Genomic DNA, 21,977 nt, shown 5'->3' with positions numbered 1-21,977 from the left:
CAGAAAGTTGTTGATTCTTGAATTCATTTTTATCCTTCAATTATAGATCTATTACCTAACTTTTTTCAAGGTCCCCATTTACATAATATTTTCCCTGGTTTTATGTTGGTTATAAGATATGTAACCATCAGATGCTCCTCAGGAAAAAAAAAACATTAAAAGCCAGTGTAGCAGTAGTGATTTTACACCATTTGTCTTTTCTGAGTCTAAAATGACACAAAGTGAAGCTAGAATAAAATGTAGCTGTGGCAATTTGTCTCCTGGAATTTCAGAAACATTACTGCTGATCTTAACAGATCAAGTGAAGAAAAATTAATATTACTAAAAAAATGATGACTTTAAAAAAGTAGCACTTATTTTTCCTTTGCAAATAAGATAAAACTGTTACTGTAGCACTCCCTGCTCAGGGGAATCTAATGGAAAAATCCTTTACCTCCTAGGGAAATTTTCTCAATTCTTGTGTATAACAATAAAAATATTTGAATGCTTTGTCAAATATTATAAAAGCCTTAAGAGAAATCACCTTGTACACTCCATTTCTTTTCCCTCCTTCTCTTTTTGGGGCTGTGCCCCCCATGTCATAGATTACCCTTCCTCCTTGAAAATGCAGTTCAAGCACTACCTTCTACATCAGCAGTGTCAAACTCAAAAGAAATGGAGACTAATGATTGCACATAAGGACTCCTGTAGGGATAATATTGACAGTTCTTGAATGTAATATTCTTTTTTCTTGCATTTTATTTCATTTGTTAAATATTTTCCAACTGTATTTTAACTTATTTCAGGTATCTCTGGGAAATGTTGTGGGTTACATGGAGCCTGAGAATGTTTAACACTTTTTTTCTACATGAAACTTTTCTTGAGCCCCTCAAATACTAATGCCCTCCCTCTCAAGCTACCTTATATTTATTTACTTTGTAGTACTCTCTTTATATTTATCCAATGTACATTCCTATATGTCCTTATTATCCCCGACATTAGAATGAAAACTTCTGAGAAGGGGTTGTTTTATTCATTAAATTTGCATACTTATTACAGTAATTGGCATATAGAAGATACCCAATAAATACTTCATTGGTGGATTGATTATATAGTAGATATGATAATGGCTTAGTTTTGTTTTCTTTTGAGTGGGGTGGTAAGGCATATTTATTTTTGGAGTTAGATTGTTGAAACAAAAGTGCTGATTTTTACATATGTGTGCATGTGTAAATATATATATATGTATACATATGTACATATATATAATAAAGAGTATAAGTTAAATACCAACCTAGTGTTACAGATAGTGTCAAAAAAGATATGAGGAAGGAACTTGGGAGTCAGGGGAATGGTGTCAAGAAAGATTTGAAAGAGGTCGATTTGAGCTGAACTTGGAAACTAGATAGAATGTAAATGAACAAAGAAGACGGTAAACAACCAGAAGAAAAAATGTAGGTGAAGGTGAGATTACTCAGAGAATATTTACGGGAGAGGGAAAAGTTCTGTTTGGCTAAATCAAGGAATTTATAAAGGCAAATAGTAGGAGATCATTGGATCATAGATATAGAACTAGAAGAGATCTTAGAGAATATCTGACCCACCTTAATAATTTTTTAGATAAGTGTAGGCAGTACTAAGGGCAAAGCTTTTGTGGCTTAGGCCCAGGAATTCTCTTGCCCTTAGTACTGCCTATACATTGATCATTAACTGCTCTGATCAAGTATTTAATACATCAACCATACTTCCATGCCTGGTATGCTACAATAAGAAAACTAGAACACAGAGAGTTTGGGATTTTCCCATGTTCACTCAGTGGTAAGTGGTAGGAGTCAGGTCAGAACCTGGACAGTAACAATATCAGACTGGCCCAAGGTAGAACCAACCAAGAGTTATCCTAAATGAAGCAGGTCAGGAGTTAAGTACGAAAGTTGTAAAAAGTAGGCAGCTTCAATGGGTGTAGGCAAACACAGTGCAGAGTCTAAGAGACCTAGGTGGAGATAAAATCAATTTTGAAGATTTTAGAGAAATGATTATGAGATACAGGAAAGAGAAAGAGTGTTCATATTTTCAAAAATCTTCTGAAGTAGTGATTTCTGACACATTTTTAACCATGGCTAAAACTGATTATGACAGTTGGATCAAGTCAACAAGCATTTCTATATGCCAAGCATTGCCATAAGTTTTAGGTATATAAAACAAACAAAAGAAAAGTAGTTCTTGCCCTCAAGAGTCTTATATTCAAAGGAGGGAAGACAACACCTCAAAAGTGGGTTGGGAGGGAGAAGATAACCACTCTGGGACATAATGGTTAATTCCAGAGAATAAAAATAGCTAGTCTAGACCCTTTCTCAAAATGGAGTTTCCAAGAGGAAATCACCAATGAGATAAAAGAGAAAAGGAGTCAAGGGAGAAGGAAACAGAAGCATGGTGGTAAGGCCAGAGAGTGAAGCATGGCTGACCTGGGCCATTACTTATAATTAAGCTCCTAAGATAAACTTATAATGGGAGAAAAAGGAAAGTCTAGGTGATGGAGGAACAAATAAATGAAGCATGGTGGATGGACAGACTTTGTAGGATAGATACAAGAAAGGTCATCAGCTTGGATTTGGGGAATAAAAGGTTATAGAAGAAAATAATTCTTGATGAAAGACAAATGGAGCCAAGCTGTAGAGGAACTTCTAACCCTCAGTTAAGGGGCTGGATGCCATAATTTTGCAATGAGAAGTCATTGAGATTTAAAAAAAAAACAAACAAACAAGGGGAGTAGCATGATCAAAGCATGATTTGGGGAACATAAACTACTTGTGGTGGCCACAGTAGAAAGAATGATTAGAGGAAAAGAGTCCATATAATCAAGGTTGGAGCTGAATTTCTAATTCTGGGATCAATAGTCTCTCCCCAAACACAGGATATTCCAGATTGTAGCCCAAAATCATCTGTGGTATGCTAGAGGTTATAAGCTTTCCTTACACTATTCTACTTCATCCAACCCTTCATTCACACTCAAAACTTCAATAAGCCTATCATGTAGGGGGTTTAGGATAGGGTAAAACGGAAAAATACATCATAATGGTCATAATAAAGACCCTAAAAGGCAGTAGTTAATATTTCAAATTACATTTTTTGAGGATAGCATAGAACTGATGGAATTATATGTATATTAGAGTCAGCACATCTTAATGGATAAAGAGCCAACTATTGGGAAGAAGAGGAAAAGGAAGCATACATTCATTAAGTTTGAACATACTAGACACTAAGCACTTTATGGATATTATCTCATTTAATCTTCTTAACCCTGGGACATAGGTGCTATTATGATCTATATTTTATGTCTGAAAAAAAAACTGAGGCAGACAGCAGTTGAGTAACTTAAGTCACACAGCTAGTAAGTATCTGAGGTAAGATTTCACTTTAGTGCTGACTTTAAGCATGGTGCTCTATCCACCTAGTTCATCTAGGCAGAACCTGAGGAAGATTCAGTTTACATCTAGCCTCTGTTGTTGTTCAGTAAAATCTGATGCTCAGTGATTTCATGAGACACAGCATGCCAGTATTGTCCATGGGAATTTCATGGCAAAGATACTAGAGTGATTTGTCATTTTTTTCTCCCATGGATTAAGGCAAAAAGAAGTTAAGTGACTTGCCCAGGGTTACACAACTATTAAGAGTCTGGGGATGGATTTGAATTCAGGTCTTCCTGACTCCAGGACCAGTACTCTATCCATTGAAACATCTAGCTTGCTTGGGTGGCTTTGAATAAGTTATTAAATTGTTTGTTACCACAGGCTATTCTCTACTACCAAAAATTGAAGAAATAGTGTTAACCTTCATTGGCAGAGGGAGTTTCCCCATAGAGGAGGAATTCCCTATACCATTAAAATCATAAATCCTTATCCTGGTATATTCATAATCACATATTGCTGGGACTATTGCAATTACCTATTGTTTTTTTTCTCTGAGTCGTCTCTCCACTCATCTGTCCTCCCCATAGGTACAAATTGATCTTTCTAAAGTGAAGGTCTAAACATATAACTTCTGCTTACCTATTCAATAAACTCCAGTGCTCCCTATCATCTCCATGACCAAATATAAAATCCTCTGTTTAGCATATTCAAAGGCTTTCATAACCTGACCTAATCCTATTTTTCTAGTCTTCTTACACTTTCCATGAAGACAGCAACCCATCCTTCCCTTCTAACAGGTACTCTCTGATACAATGGCAATAGCTTCCTTCTTGTTCATCAAACAAGACATTTCATCATCTCCCAACACCATGAATTTTCAGTGGCTTTCTCCTATGCCTAGAAGTCTCTCCCTGCTTATTTCCACCTTCTTCCTTCCCTGACTTCCTTCAAGTCTCAGCTAAGAATATTTCTAGATCTCCATGAGTGCTTGTACTTTCTCTCTATTGATTGTCTCAAGTTTATCCTGCAGATATCTGAACTACAGAATGTTGTTAATCTTTTGTTTTCCCTATTAGACAGCAAATTCCTTGAGAGCAAGAACTCTTTTGTTTTTCTTTGTATCTGCTATACTGACCACAGTGCCTGGTGTATAGTTGGTTGGATGTTGACCTTTGTTTTCTAAGAGAACCAAAATGACATCACTGGAGATGTCTTTTAAATAATCATAAATTGGATTTAAAGGAGGCAAAGTTGCATAAAGTCATTATCATCACTTTCTCTTTCAGTCATCCAAGTCCAGTGGCAAGACAAAACTCAAGGCAACTGGTGATGAATCAGGACACAGTGGATGATCTTGGTTCCTTCCATGTCTAGCCAAGTCCTCAGCACTCCATAGTACCTACTTCTGCCAACTTCATAGCCACGGGAATACATTGTTCTCATCTGACTCTTTCATGAGGGTAAGTCTTCACAGGCTTTGTTAGACACATCCTATCTAACTCACAGCCTGCTGAGAAAGTTTGCTGATTAGACATTAGCTAAAGAAAACATCCCTTGAAAAGGGATCATGAAGCCCTCACATCAGGGGTACAAATCTCTCCTGAACACTTCAAAATCTAGCATATATTAGGCACTTAATAAGTGTTGGTGACTAACTATTCCTATACCTGTCCCTTCAAGAGATGGTTCTGTATCAGGAGAAGCACCAGGAAATGGAGAGAATAATGGGAAATTAAATTGATATGAAAACCTTATTTTAATAATTTTTTTAGAATTATAGTTTGCATTTATAAAGTGCTACTTTTGGAGAACTGTTTTTAAATTATACTTCTTACTACTTTTATTGACTTAGAACAGTGATTTCCCTCTCTTGGTCTCAGTTTCTTCATTTGTAAAATGGTGAAATTTAATTAAATAATGTTCACACCATTTTTCAGGAAATCCTCTGACTATTATTTGTGACTCAGTTGCTAATTTGCCTCAGGATTTTCCTCTAGCAATTCTCTCTACACCAGTGAAATTACAGGGTTGACATAAAAATGTAAGTTATATGAAAGTATAATCCCCCTCCCACACTCACCCTCCTTTCCTGTCCTTGAATATTTCACTTGGCAAAATGCAAGCTGAATAATTACAGAAAATTTGAATAACCTGAATTTTAGGCACCTCCCACTTGTAACTCTAAAGTTTTGAAGGAAAAAAAGATGAAATGCCTGCTTCTTCCATGTTATAATTGCTCATTCCATTATAAATGTAATTACTAAGCTCTCTTCAAGGGTTCTGTTAAGAATGTAGTCTATTGCCTTTCGTGAATATCTGTGTTATGCAAATATGGTGTCACATTCAATGAAAATGATGAGTTGATTCACCATCACATTAAAAGGCTAAGGAAAATAGAAATTCAAGCTTTATTCTTCCTGTTAGATGATCTCCAAACTGGGTCTCAGAGTGCCTAACCCTGGTCCTATAGCAGAAGGCCAGTCGAGATTCTTGCTTGGAGTTAGGACAGTAAAGGCAGAAAAATGTCCATGACCTCCTTATGCAACTGATTATCATGTGTTTAGTTACAAAGGAAAAGGGGAATAAAAATACTGGAAATCTCTTTCTTCTATTTCCCTGAAAGTCCAAACAGCCATTCAAACAGACAATAAGAGAAACTGTTAGGATTCTGTGTGGAATAGTTGTGAATATATTCAAAAAAGCCTTGCAATAACCTATTCTGGGATTTCATCATAACCCCAAGTGGAAATAATTCTTTTAGTCTATCTCAAATGTAACCCCTGTCCCAAAGTTAATTGATACCAGATTTTCTAAAGGTGGAGATGAATGCTTTGCCCTATATATGAAGCCAGAAAGAATTGGTGAAAGACGATGAACGCTAGAATTCTGGCCACTTCTATACACTTCAAGCTTAAAGTCTCTTTGGGTACTTCTGGTTTCCAGCTCTGAAAAAGCAGATATAAAAGGTCTACCCCACTTCACAAAGCTGAAGGTAAAGACTTTGGCAATTTGGAATTATCCCCAAAAGGGCTTTAAAACAATGCATGTCCTTTGATCCAGCCATACCACTACTGGGTTTGTACCCAAAGAGATAATAATGAAAAATGTTTGCACAAAAATATTCATAGCCACACGCCTCAATTAGGGAATGGCTGAACAAATTGTGGCATAGGATGGTGATGGAATACTATTGTGTGATAAGGGATGAATTGCTTGATTTCCATATAAGCTGGAAAGACCTCCATGAACTGATATGGAATGAAAAGAGCAGAACCAAGAGAACATTATACACTGAAACGGAAACACTGTGGAACAGTCAAATACAATCAACTTTGCTACTAGTAGTAATGAAATGAACCAGGTTAATCCTGAGGGATTTATGAGAAAGAATGTTATTCACTTCGAGAGAAGGAACTGTGGGACTAGAAACACAGAACAAAAATATATGATTTATCATTTGTTTATGTGGGTATATGATTTGGGGTTTGGGTTTTAAAAGATTGTTCTATTACAAAAATGAATTCTATGGACATAAGTATCAAATGAGAACACATATATAACTCAGTGCTATTGCTTGTCAGCTTCAGTAGTGGGGAGGTGAGAAGGGAGGGAGAGAATATGAATCATGTGTCCATGGAAAAATATTTAAAAATGAAAATAAAAAAAATAAAGTTATCATCATTAAAAAAGTAAAAAACCCTGGGAAGACATGAATATTGCTGGCTGTCTCCATTCTGTCACATGTTCAGTTTGCTACACCAGAAATTTTGAGGTGTTTCCCTTGGAGGAGATCTAGAACTCTCACTCTTAGTTAAACTGAGTTCTTTCGCTCTCAGTAGAGGAGCTCCTTCACTCAGCATTGCCTGGAATATATTCAATAGACTTTCTTTGATTTCTGTTTTGCTACCCATTTGGATAGATAAATTTATTTGTTATTTGCTGTGTATGTTCATTATGGAATTAGTATTTGGTGAGAAAAAGGGTCAAACTTTAGATATAGAGGTTGAGGTCCTATTCCCTCTGCCAATAATGGAATGAATTTAATGATTGAAAGTAATAGAGCCAGTGCTGCCTCTTACTGGCTGCATATGCTGTCTCGGTATGGAGGCAATGAGACCTGGAACCACAACTTCATACCCCTCCTTGGTAGGAAAACTCACTGCTGGGAGTTTTGCGGGCTCCCACAATGGCTGAGAATGGTGACAGTGAAAAAATGACTGATCTGGAGTCCCAAATTTGTCAACAAATTGCTTGCTATTTTGGTGACTTTAACTTTCCACGGGACAAATTTTTAAAGGAACAGATCAAAATAGACGATGGCTGGGTACCTTTGGAAATAATGATCAAATTCAACAGATTAAGCAAACTAACAAAAGATTTTGATGTAATAAGAAGTGATCTAAAGAAAACAAAGGCAGAACACATGGAAGTTAGTGAGGACAAAACTAAAATCAGAAGATCTCCAAGCAAACCCCTCCCTGAAGTAACAGATGAGTATAAAAATGAAGTGAAAAACAGATCCATCTATGTTAAAGGTTTTCCAACAGATGCAACCCTTGATGACATAAAGGAATGGTTAGAAGGTAAAGGTCAAGTACAAAATATACAGATGAGGCAAACATTACATAAAGCATGTAAGGGATCAATATTTGTTGTGTTTGATAGTGTTGAATCTGCCAAGAAGTTTATAGAAACCCCTGGACAAAATACAAAGATACAGAGCTGCTGATACTCTTTAAGAAAGATTACTTTGCAAAAAAGAATGAAGAAAGGAAGCAAAATAAAGTAGAAGCTAAAGCAAAAGCAAAACAAGAACAAGAAGAAAAACAGAAGCAAGCAGAAGAGGCTGAGCTGAAATCCCTGGATGAAAAAATTGGAAGCTTGCTAAAATTTTCTGGTGATTTAGATGATCAAATCTGTAGAGAAGTTCTTCACACACGTTTCTCTAATTATGGAGAAATAAAATGGATAGACTTCATCAGAGGAGCAAAAGAGGAAATAATCCTTTTTAAAGGAAAGGCAAAAGAAGCACTGGAAAAAGCTAATGAAGCAAATAGTGGATATTTAAAATTGAGAAACAAAGATGTAACATTGGAAGTATTAGAAGGAGTGATGGAGAAAGAAGCTTTGAAAAAAATCATTGAAGATCAGCAGGAATCCCTAAATAAATTGAAATCAAAAGGTCGCAAATTTAAAGGAAAAGGAAGAGGTGGTAAAGCTGTCCAGGGCACCCCCAATAAAGGAAAAATACAATTCCAAGGCAAGAAAACAAAATTTGATAGTGATGTAGAACAGGAAAATGGTGATGCTGGAGGATCCCTTAAAAGGACACGAGAAGAAACTAAAAACGAAGAATCTGCACCAAAACAATTGAAAACAGAAAATGGAGCTGGAGACCAGTAGCTTGATATAAATTTTTATTCATTTTAAATAAGTTTTAAGCTGTTTCCAATTTAGGGTCTTTAAAAAGAAAACTGAATTAAATCCACTTCAATATCCACCTAAAGTAGAAGGAAAGACTATTTTTGTTTAACTTGTTTTTGTTGTCCAGGTATCCTTACACAATCTGGATAGTTTTTTTATATGTATAATTTTGTTCACAGTATATCAAATGTTGGCATTTCAGACATTGATTTGAACATCAGAAGAAAGGGTTCTTTCAGTGAAGCCTGGCTCTGTAATGCTGGAAATACCAACAAATAAAATGTATGCTATATAAAAGGCAAAAAAAGAAGTAATAGTGCCCTCTAAAATAAGATAAGTTCTAGCCCAGTATCTCCTCCCTCTGAAGAGAGCCGAGTGGCTTCTGGCTCTGAATTCTTTCTTTCCCTCCTAGCAGGAATTAAAGTCTCTCTTATAGAAAGGCAGAGGGAGCAGTACTACCTCCCTTCAAGCCATCCCTACATTACAAGTGGACCTAACAGTACACGGGGTCTCTTCTGTCATTATATTTACATTCTCTCATTCTTCTTGCAAATCAATTTGTTGTTCTCCATTATGACATAACTAAGCAATATCTTGACTTGCAAGTGAATTGGATTTAAGTGAGGCAGAGCTGCATGAAGTTGTCAGCCTCATTCTCTTTTCCAGAGTCTTTAAAGTTCAGTGGCCAGACAAATGTGAGGTGAGGATGACTGGTGATCTCCTGGGATGCAAGTGAAAGCTCTGGAAGTCTTACATGTCTGACCAAGCTCTAAGTGCTCCACATCCCTTACTTCAGTCATTTTCATGGCCTTTGGAACAAATTGTCCTCATCTGCCCATTCTTCTGGTAGAAGTCTTCATATAATTAGCATAGACATTTCCCTAAATCATTAACATGTTTGAAGCCAAAAAGTTACCCTCAGCCTGGTTTGTCAGTGTTCTTGGAGCCACAGTTAAGAATTGGGAGAATGTGGACACTACAGATGGATGAGTAGCCCTGAAAAGGTCTTAAAACAGAAGTGTTCATCAAACTTGACCAAAATGTTGGTTAGTAATACTGAGCTCATTTTTTTCTCTTTATTTTTTTAATTCTTTGAGATTAGAGTTAGTATAGTATAGTAAGTAGAGTTGGCTCTGAAATTAGTAAAACATAGATTAAAATCCTACTTCTGACCTGTATTGGCTGAATTACCTTGGATAAGTGACCTACTCTCTCAGTGCTTTAGATAACTAACTCTGTAAGATTATAGGTTGCAGAGGAGGTAGGTGCTAACTTGAATTCGAAGACAGTTTCCTCACTTCAGATTTCCATATCCCAATGAAATCATAATTCTAGTCCTTATCTCTGCCCCAATCTCTATAAGAGAAGTCTCTCCGAGGAGAGGAGAGGGAAGGATATATTTGGAAATTAAGGTGATATAATAACTACATTTCAATAATATAATTGATAATAATATTAATTCATACTTATAAAATGTTATTTGTAGAGGACTAGGAGCTATGTTTGAACATCAACTGTATGACTCCCTGCCTGTTTTGGCATTAGAAAAGTGAACTCACCTTTCTCAACTAAAGTTTCATCTTTAAAATAAGGGGGGTTAATTAGATATTCTCTAAATTCCATCAACTCTAAGCAATATCATGTAAGACTTTACTAATTTGCAATGTCCTTGATTTATAACGAATCAAAAAAGAAATGGTACAAAGCTTGCCATCTCACATTTGACCAAGGAAAGAAAAAAGCAACTGTGGAGCTTCTAAAACCTGACCATAGATCTCCTGACTTAAAATTCTAAGATTCCACAGCACCATTCTGCCTTGTGAAAAAAGGTGTGGTAGGGGGTAAGTTTCTTATCAATAAAAAGGTTTAAATAGAGCCTGGAAGTGAACCTGACAAAATTATTGTAGTCCAGATTCCTGAATTCAGTGGAAATCAGACTAATGAATTCTAAAATATTCAACTTTAAGATAATATATCATTTAAAACAACTATCTTGGACCCATAATGCTCTATTTTTTAAAAAAGATTTAAGTTTTCTTGCAGGTCACATTAAAAACATGGTTTCAATTGATTCCTACAAAAAATCTGTGAAAAACAGTACAACAGGTGGTCTTATACCCCTTTAACAGATGAAGAGACTGAGGCTCAGAGATTAAAAAGCAGCTAGTGAATCAAGTCTCAAACATTTATGAGCTATGTGCCCCTGGACAAGTATTGAACCTCTGCTTACTTCCTTCCACTTCTCATCTGTAAAATAGATATAATAATGGTATCAGTCTCACAGAGTTTTAAGTATCAAATCAGGTAATATTTATAAACATAATTTTTTAAAACTTTAAAGTGCTATATATGTGCTATTATAATAATGATAATCATAAGTTAAAATTAATATATCACATTCTTTTAGTGCATTAATGATAGTATAATTATTCTATTATGATTTTATCAATAATGCTGTAATCATATGTTATATAATATCTTATTCAATAATATTATCTTATCATTATTATAATGCTATTTATTTGCCCATGGTTATAAAATAAATAAAGGTCAGAGGCTGGATTTAAATTCAAGTCTTGCATTCATTTCGGCTGTATTTCTCACTATATCACAATGCTTCATTGGCCGTACAAGACAGATAAAATGTCAGGCTATTATTTTTCTTAATCTATTCCTTTAATAGATGAGCAAATTGAGGCTCAAAGAGTCTCTGGTATTGATTGTAATATATGTTTAAATTAAATTAAAGTAAAGGTAACTGAAGGTGTAAGAGAAGAGCATATTGGTAGTGATAGTGATTGGTAGTGATATTGGTAGAAGAAATAGTATATGCATGACATTTTACAAACTAATCTGCATTTTTATCATTTTTATCACATTCTTTATTCTAAATAATCAGTGAAACAATAAAGCCTCAATTAACAGAATTTATCCATTTTTATGGCATAAATGCTTGAACTAAAAATTTAATAATGGGCTCTCCTGAGCTGGTTCAAGTTTGATTCCAGAACATCCCTAGTATAACAAAGCTCTCTGAGATATGGAATTGAAGATGAAGGTGTCCAAAGGGTTCACTCCATAACATGCAAGCAGTAGCATAGAAATTAGTTGGGAGTCTTCTAGGATAGAAGCCTGGCATTGTGAATTAAACAGAAAATTGAACCTTAAAGAGAGTTCCATGTACTTTTTTTTTTCCAGAAAGGTGCTTCCATAAGGATATATAAATATCAAAAATAATATCTAATAAAAATAATGATTTTTATATAGTACCTACTATGTGTCAGGGACTGAGCTAAGAGATTTATAAATATTAATTATTTTGATCCTCACAATAATCCTGTGAAGTAGGTGCTATTATTATTAATCCCATTTTATAGTTTATGAAATGGAAGGAGATAGCATTTAAGTGACTTGCTAATAAATAACATATAATTAATATCTACATTTTATTTTCCTGACTCCACAACTGGTGCTCTACCTACTGGGCCAACTTGATTACTATTTTCAGGACAATAGACCAAAACATAGCAAACTGAGTCCTAGTTGATTCCCAGTCCAATATTCTTTCTATTCTACTCCATTGCCTCCTGAGGTTACATTGAATGAAAACTTCAAAAGAAGAGCACTTGATAATATAATAATTATAGAATTAATTATCAAGATGATGATATTACATAGCATATTATTAATAAAATTATAATAGCACAATTATCATATTATCAGTACTTGAGTGTCAGATAAGTCCTTTGTGATGGAAAATCTCTTCTGGGTTACAAAGAGTTTTCACTTTGCAGTTCATTTGGCTTATTTCTATCAACTGAGACATTTAACAATAATACCACTATTTTCAAAAATTTTATCATTACCTTCTTTAGCCTTAGAGTAATCACAATAGTAATGGACAAAAAAATCAATGGGGGACACAGGCAGCCTAGAGCATAGAACCAACAATGACCTGAACATAATAAGTGGAATAAAAGGCAGCATCAAAGGCATGTGTGATTGGGGGAAAAGGTTAATTGTTCATGTTGTGAAAGTAATATGAGAGACAACTAAGGTGTCACCTTCCACCTAAATATAAAAAGATACAGAGTCACTTTGATGCTCTGTGGAGTATTTATCAAAGAATACAGGAAAGAAGTACAGAGAATGAGGAAGGATGGATCAGTTGCAAATCTGTCCCAGTGGAGAGATTACAAATGCCCATAAGAATTTGAGGAATTGATTCATTTAGGAAAGGCACATGTAGAGTGAGGCATCATCATGAAAAGAATTATTAGTGATAGCTTATATATAATTGAAACTTAATTTTCATTTATTTACTGTAATGAGATTACACTAATGTATACTGAAACATCTTGTGCTACCATGTGAGTCAAAGCTTAGTTTTATTGGTCATGAGAACTGACAACTAAGGAAAGCATCTGGTACTTATGTGTTCCTTGACTGGAGAAATGTGCTTTAACATTTCTATGAGTGTGTGATCTCACTAAGATACTCTTTCTAGTAATATGGAGAATAATTCATCCTCTACTACTTTATGACTCATCCATGTGCTTCTATAAATCAATCTAACTCAAAATATAATAGGGGCTTTGGGTTCAAAGAAACTGGGTTCAAATCCCATCTCTCCCATTTGTTACTCATGTGTCCTTGGAAAAGTCATTTCATTTATCCTTGACCTTAGTTTCTTCATTATAAAACAAACAAGTTGGACCAGATGGTCTTTGAGGCCCCTACAAGATCTAGGGTTCTAGGATTATGGTTATTCAATTGACATTTATTAAACACCTTTTATTTGGTAGGAATTGTGTTAAGTAAGCCCTGAGGATCTGATAGTCCCTGATCTCAAGAAGTTTATATATATATATATATATATATTTTTTAAACCCTTACCTTCCATCTTGGCATCAATACTTTGTATTGGTTCCAAGACTGAAGAGTGGTAAGGGCTAGGCAATGGGGGTTAAGTGACTTGCCCAGGGTCACACAGCTGGGAAGTGTCTGAGATAAGATTTGAACCTAGGACCTCCTGTCTCTAGGCCTGGTTTTCAATCCACTGAGCTACCCAGCTTCTCCCAAGAAGTTTATACATGAGAAATAGCATGAATATAAAATAGTAAATAAGCTAGATCCTGTTTAGTGCAAAGCATGAATATCTGGAAGTTGTTGCATTATTGAAGTCTGCATTGTATATTTACACTGGAATCAGTCTCCATATTTTATGAAATTATAACTTTGAATAGCACTATTAAAATGCACACAACCAATTCAGGGATCCCATATTCATCTGAACAAAATGATTTCAAGAGGCTTCATTAAGAGCTAAAGGCAGATTTGGAAAGGTAATATCAGGTAATATTTAAGCCATGCCTTGAAGGGAATCAGGGTTTCTAAAAGATAGAGATAAGGAGTATTCCAGAAAGGGAGGATAGTCTATGGAGTGGCCCTATCCAGCATGCTGGGGACCTTCCTCTGGATTTCTTGTTATTGTGCGGACACATGCATCACTAATCAGAGCTAATGGATGCTGCATAGATGCTCTTTTAGGAAATATTTGAATGCTGCTTCTATTCACCATGGGTAGTAATTTTGGCTTAATGCAGAGATAATAGCTAAGATGTTGATTTCTAGGCCCATTGAAATTAACATTCGGAGAGAGCTAGAAATAGTAAGCATGATATGCAATAATAGCCTGGGAAGGATAATGATTATTCTCAGGAGGACATTAATATGAGGAGGATAGAAAGCCACATTTCAGAGATAAGAGTCCAAACACTAGGGGGGTATAACTGATTTAAGTGGCTTTGCTAGAACATGGGGTAATGTGAAAGAAAAGGGAGTTTTGAGATCTCTACTATGGTTTCAAATCCTATCATTCCAAAAATTAGAAGGTTAGCAGTTGTATCAAAAGAACATTTTTTTTTCTCAGACAGATGGGATAGAAACTGGATATTATTACTAATATCCAGTCTATATGGTGCCACAACACTTTAGGGTACACAGAGTGCTTTCTCCATAGAAGCCCTTTTACTGAGATGATATACATACTCTACTTATCATCTTGAGTTAGCCTGCCCTAATGTGTTTGGTTTATTATGTGTAATTAGCTAAATTAGCTATTGACACCAGATCAGACTTCACAATCTATACAAGAATTCTCCCTGGCCATCACCTTGCCATCCGCCATCTAACAAACTTCTCTGTCCACCTACTATCTAAGTCACCCTCTCCACTTACTTCCTCTGTGAACAGTAACCAAATTAATACTGCCCATTGCTTCTGGAAAGAGTAAACCAATAACTATGCAGGCCAGTGACTCATCAGACTAAAACTCCCTTCCCTAGTCCTTATTCTTTAATGGATATTTCCTCCTTCTAGACTGCAAACTCCCTAGAACTGGCTTGCTTTTATATTGGCATCTCCAGTATTTAGCACAATGGCACTTAGAAAATACTTATTGTTTTATCATTCATTCATACTATTTCACAGATGAGGAAATTGATACTTAAAATGTAAGAAGTTGCTTAGGGGTGAGTAGTTAAGGAGAGGTAAGTAGTGCACTGGATAGAGTGTGAGGAAGAGTTCAGATCTGTCCTCAGACCCTTCCTAGCTGTGTGACCCTGGGCAAGTAACTTAACTTATGTCTCAGATTCCTCTATAAAATGGAGGCAATAATTGTTCCTGCAGCACATGATTATTTCCAGGAGCAAGTTGCCTCAGTTTCCTCATCTGTAAAATGAACTAGAGAAGGAAAAATGTCAAACCACTCCAGTATCTTTTCCAAGAAAATCCCAAATGGATTCACAAAGAGTCAGATCTGACTGAAACAATTTACCTTGCCCAGGGTCATGTAGCTAATAAATTTGGGAGTTACAAATTGAATCTAGTTCTCTTGACTTAAAGTCTCAATCTTTTTGCCTTTTTCACTTTCCATAAAGAACATATGATACATTTTCTCATGAGAATAGGATAGGAGGAATTTGTTTTTAGGACAAACACAAAAGTTGCAGAAGTCACAAAGTTAGAGCATTGTATGCATCTTGGAGGAATACACTAGTTGTGGATTTGTGACAATGGTGTAGGCTTATTCAGCTAAAGAAAAATGACAGAAGATAAATGTGGTATTTGTTGTTCATTCTATTCTTTAAGAGTTTTTAAGTGACCAATTTAAGATTTTGTTGGCAAAGATACTGGACTGGTTTGCTATTTCCCTCTCCAGCTCAATTTATAGATGAGGAACTAAGGCAAATAGGATTAAGTGACTTACCCAGAATCACATGCTCTTCCTCATTACCTACAGGGAATTTTCTCTACTGCCTCACCAAGCTACCCATATGTAGCATAGATTACATGAAACCTATTTGGATCGATCAATCAATAAGCATTTAAGGTTTTACTAAAATGTTATTAATATCCAGGCACTGTGACAAGAGTTGGTTCTACAAAAACAACAGTAAAACAGCACCTTCCTTCAATGAATTTCCATTGTACGGAACTCTTCAATATGGTAGCTAGGTAGTACAGTAGATTGATTGATTGTTGCACCAGAAATCAATAAAACCTGAGGTCAAATTGAGCTCTGGTCACTTATTAGCTAGGTGACTCTTGGCTTTTTATTTTAATCAGTTGGTGCCTCTGTTTCCTCATCTGTAAAATGAGGAAAATATTTGTATCTATCTCAGCAGGTTGTTTCAACATTAAAATTCAATGATATTTGTAAAGGTTTACAAACCTTAAAATTCTATATTAGTGTTAACTACCATATACATATATGAAAATATAAAAGACGTATGTAAAGCAAATACAAAAGAACCATTATAAGAAAAGACATCACAAAGGGTGGGCCAGGAAAGTGCCCTGCAGATGTTGATACTAAAACTGATTACTGAAGGAAATGAGGAAATCCATGAGGAATAGAGGAAAGAGAAGATCATTCCAGGCATTTCCCAGAAGAGAGATGAGTTCTCTATGGTTAGAGTTTAGCAGTAATTGAAGAATGAAAATATAATATCATAGAGCCTAGAGAAAGGTGGACACTACAGGTGGATGAGAAGCCCTGAAAAGGGCTTGGCAAACCTTTACAACAGAAGTGTTCATCAAACTTAGTCAAAATATTGGTTAGTAATACTGAGCTCATTTTTTTCTCCTTATTTTTTAATTCTTTGAGATTAGAGTTAGTATAGTATAGTAAGTAGAGTTGGCTCTGAAATCAATAAGACCTAGATTCAAATCCCACTTCTGACCAGTATTGGCTGAATTACTTTGGATAAGTGACCTACTCTCTCAGTGCATTAGATAATTAACTCTATAAGATTATAGGTTGCAAAGGAGGTAGTTACATACTTGAATTAGAAGACAGTTTCCTCACTTCAGATTTCCATATCCCAATGAAATCATAGTTCTAGTCCTTATCTCTGTCCCAAGGCACAAATTAAGTTACTTGCCCAGGGTCACACAGGTAGTAAAAGTCTTAGCTTGGAGGGATGCTAGGTAGCTCAGTGGACAGAAAGCCATATGGCTCAACTCACTTCCTAGCTATGTGGCAAGTCATTTAACTGCAATTGCCTAGCTTTTACCACTCTTCTGCCTTGGAATAGATATTTGGTACTGATTCTAAGACAGAAAAAGGTTAAGGTTTAAAAAATGTTTAAAGTAGGATTAGAATTTGGGTCTTTGGGGCTCTAAATTTTGTGTTCTATCCTCTGTAACAACTAGCTTCTCTTCATAGGAGATTGTTTGGTAAACTACTCATCTAGTCATAAGTCTCCAATCAAAGCATTTTTAGAAGTTCAATAGGAATTAGATTAGAATAACTAGATTAACCTGGATATAATAAAAATATAAACCTATGTCTATGTCCCTAGTCAACAGGAACAGAGTTCAGATTATAAAAGTCAGTATTAAAATTAAAATGGAAATTAGATGATAAAAGGATTCATCGCCTTAGAGATTGCATGCATTCTTTACTAGTTGTATGTTAATAGCACAAGACCATAGGAAGCTATAAGGGTGGATGATGCTGAGACTATTTTGAAGGCACATTCCCTAAAGTCCATTCCTCCCATTTAAATTTAAAAAACAACTAGGACAATAAGGGGGTGATAAGGAAAATATTTCAGATTTCATTACCTTTGTCTATTGACATACTTTATTTTTCCCTGTTAGATTATAAAATTTAAATATATGTATATATATTACTAAAATATGTTATATATACTTAGTAGTTAAAATATTTGAAGAATTGAAAAACTGACTAGATAATCTCTTAAATCCTTTCCATTTCTAAAAATCCATGATGACAATGATGGCTCCTTTCTCTGTTATGCCAGGTTTCTGAAGGAAATGCTTATGAGGAATGGAACCTGTAAACATAAAGAATGGGAGCAAGGGGTCTGGGTAATTCATAAATCAGATCATTCAGTAGCCCTAGAATGATGGAGAGATGAGTATAATCTTTGCTTGCAAGTTCCAGCTATTAATAAACCAACATTATTTGTATTTTAAAGAGATTTCTTGAACTGTAGTTCTAATAATGACGTCTGTGTGACAAATATGATTCATTATTTTTATTGAGCAAAATGTTCACATTAGACTTCATACATTTTGTTGCTAAAACCTTTCTTCAAGAGTCATTCATGAGTCACATAAGTGTTCAAATTGAATCTAATACTAACAGCACACAGGAAGAGAAACGGCAAATAGTTCTTGGAAATGTAAAGGAATCTATATTGGTTTATATTGGTATAATGGTTTATTTTCCTAAATTGAGATGCAGTTTCATTCTTCCTAAATGATGAGATAGGAATAGGGGATAGGATAGAAGAAGGAATTGTTAGGTTTTAGTCCCTGCTGACAAGTAGACCAACAAAAAATGCCTGAAGAAAAAAATAATTCCTTGACAGTTTACTTTATGTCACCATCATTGCCTCTAATTTCTTCTATCTCTGTTCCTGTTTTTGCCTCCATCAGGGTCTGACCCTTGTCTCATTGTGTCTATGACAGTAAGGAAAAGCAGATGATAATTTGAAATCATTTTAGGCATTATTTTTTTAACTTTCCTCCATGGTTTCACAGGGAATACCAAGTTTCCATAAAGATTTATTTAAAATTTCATTTTGTTTCTTTGAAAACCATCAATCAAACAACATGGCACCTAAGCCATGCAGAATCACTGTCCTTTGGTGGAAATCCTCTCAATGAAATGAATAAACAGCAGGAAGCAATTAGATAATTCACCAAATTAATAAGTGACTCCAGGGTGGCTCTCCAGAGGGCTGGTCCTCTTGCCTCAAGTCTCTCTTGTTCCAATCCACCCTCCACTCAGCTTCTAAAATGACTTTCCTAAAGCTTAGGTTTCAACATACCAACTAATTACTCAATGAACTCCAGTGACTCACTATTACCTCCTGGATTATAAATTCCTCTGCTAGGCATTTAAAAGTCACCACCACCTGGCCCCTTCCTACTGCTCAATTCATCTTCCACTTGACATTCCTTCGTGCATTTGATGATTCAGCCATACTGACGTCTTTATTGCTTATCAAATGACATCTGGGCATCTCGTATTTGCTTCTATGCCTGGAATGCTCTGTTTCCACAGCTTTCTCTTAATTTGCCTGGTGGCTTCTTAAAAGACTCACCTGGAATCCCACCTTCTACAGGAAGCTAGCTGTCCTTAACACACACACACACACACACACACACACACACACACACACACACACACACACACACACACACACACCAAAATTGAGCATCTCCATCTCTGAGACGAGCTTCTACCAAATTTAGTAGTCAATTGATTTGGGTAGACTGTAATCTGGAGAGAAAAGGAAGTTTTCATTTGTTTCCACTTTCTTTATTTCCCAGGTACTGTATAAGTGGAAATTTTGAATCCCCCATCTCCAAGAATTCTTTTCTTGTCCCAAGAATCCTTTTTTCTTTGTTCAAGTTTGTGTTTGTTACATTTGTATATAACTTTTTAGGTAACTCCTCCCTTGCTCTCTTTTTCATATGTAAGGTTGGTGAGCTCTCTCTGTTTCCCTAGTCTTTTATTTACTTTGCTTCAAGTTTTATTATTAATAAATCTTACAAATATAATACTTGGAGTATATATATTTTATTTTTAAATGTATAGTACTTAGCAGAGTATCTAGAATATTGTAAGAAAGAGACAGAGACTAGGGACTGGTATTGATTTAGGGATTTTCCAAGTGAGGAAATTCCTTTGACCAAAGCAAGTTAGCACCTCCTCCAAAACTAAAAACCTGAAAAATTTGCTAAAAAGGAAGAAATATTGCAGACCAAGGTCACTTCTCCAGAATGGGTCAGAATAGATGGTGGTATTACTGACTTCAAGGCCAATTTTCTATGCACTATACTACACCAACTCAATTGATTGTTGAATGACTAAGTGAAGTCAAAAAGAAGCAGAAGCAAACACATACTCGAGCCACACTCAGCATCAAGTCTCTGATCTACTGAATTTCCATCTCATCAAACTGGCAGATCTGAAAATGAAACTATGGAAAACATTATTCAAAAAAAAAAAAGAAAGCAAACATGGCTAATGAGTTTAGTGAAGCCCCTTTCAAAATAATTACTTTTATAAACAAGTATTTGGAATAGTTCCACTGTGACACCAATACCAATTTGGTTTCAAAAAGGCCTTTGCATCTTTTGCTAGCAAAGCACACACACACACACACACACACACACACACACACACACACACACACACACAAATTAGATTCAATGTTCATTAGCCAACCTGCTAGAGATCAGAAGGCATTTTGTTAATGTTCTGCCTCATTACATCAGTTTGGGTTTCATTGCCTTTTCTGTTAAGAATAGATCATGCTTAAAAATACAGCAATGGAATATGGCATTATTTGTCACAACTGAAAAAAAATGTGATGAATTAGGCACAAATTAAAAGGAGAGGAGAACCAGTCCATTTTCTTTTCCTTTATTCTAGTCCATTTTCAAAGCAAATCTTTCCTCTGGTCAAAAACTAGAATCCTTTCTTCTCATCATTAATAACACAAACTCATGCACAAAATGAAAATCCCTTTGAAAGCTTGCAGGAATTATTAAAATTGCTCCTACACAAAGAGTCATTATAAGGCTCACAGCTTCTAGGGTTATATGTTATAGTCACCAAATGACACCAATTACAACCAAAAATAAGCCAAAAACAAACAAACAAAAAAAAAACACCACACCCCAATTTTAAGAGGGAAATGAATGGTTCTGTGACTCTCTGAGAGTAAAGTCATAATTTCACAGAGAAGCAAGGAAGTACCAGTAAAGAGATGAAACAAGCAGTCAGTGAAGGATTTAATATATTGGAGGTTTTTCTGTTTGTAAATTAGCTGCCAAAGGACACCATTTGGTATAATAAAAATTATAGGGTTTGAAATTTAGAAATCTGGGTTCAAATTACAACTTTTACTACCACCCCAAATCTTTTAAAGGAGCAAATAAAATGATACATATAGTCTTTTATAACCATAAATGTAATTTAAAAGTACTCCACTGGAGAAGGAAATAGCAAATTACTGTAGTATTCTTGCCAAGAAAACCCCATGGATAATTTTGGTCCATAGAGTCATGAATCAGCCACGACTGAACAACAAAAGACCTCTTTGGAAAACCAAACTGAATTGACAACATTACACATAGGTAAGGTTTACCCAGGCTAGCCATTGACAAAGTAGACTAACAATTTAAATAATTCTTCTGGGAGCTCCTGGGAAGCTAGGAACCCAGACACATGACCCATTGGCACAACAACCTGAAGTGGGAATTGATGAGTGCCAGATTCTTTTTTAATCTGGACAGAGGTCTTTGCTTAGGAATTCTGCTTTTTCATATCTTCCTGCAAAATACTCACTAATTTGGTATATGCAATAAGGATGTACAAATCAACAGGCATCCTGGGATTTATAATTCAGAGATACAAGTACTCTCCTCTCTACACTTAGAACAATTTAGGAATATCACAGTGACAGACAGAAAATAGTCCTACATAATGATGAAGATTTATTAAAGTAGGCACACATAGTCAGAAGGAGTAGGGATTCCAAGAACCTAACTATAGCACCAATGGGCAAAGAATAACCCCAGATCCACCACAGGACCTACTTAAAGGAAGAAAATTGG

At 35.5% G+C, this 21,977-nt stretch overlaps 2 protein-coding genes across 5 annotated transcripts in view; one reads left to right on the top strand and one right to left on the bottom strand.

Moving 5' to 3' along the window:
* The window catches only part of RGS7 (regulator of G protein signaling 7), a 742,720-nt gene that overhangs the window by 454,093 nt on the left and 266,650 nt on the right, over positions 1-21,977 (bottom strand). The gene's annotated exons all lie outside the window — the stretch shown is intronic.
* Positions 7,558-9,120, top strand: LOC100020581 (lupus La protein homolog). Its single transcript, XM_056816078.1, is given in 2 exon segments — positions 7,558-8,086; positions 8,089-9,120. Coding segments are annotated over 2 exon segments (1,215 nt in total). The 5' UTR covers positions 7,558-7,572; the 3' UTR covers positions 8,790-9,120.

This window comes from Monodelphis domestica, chromosome 2 (assembly GCF_027887165.1).
Source record: "Monodelphis domestica isolate mMonDom1 chromosome 2, mMonDom1.pri, whole genome shotgun sequence".
Classification (NCBI taxonomy): Eukaryota; Metazoa; Chordata; class Mammalia; order Didelphimorphia; family Didelphidae; genus Monodelphis; species Monodelphis domestica.
This window is presented reverse-complemented; position numbering and strand designations above follow the sequence as displayed.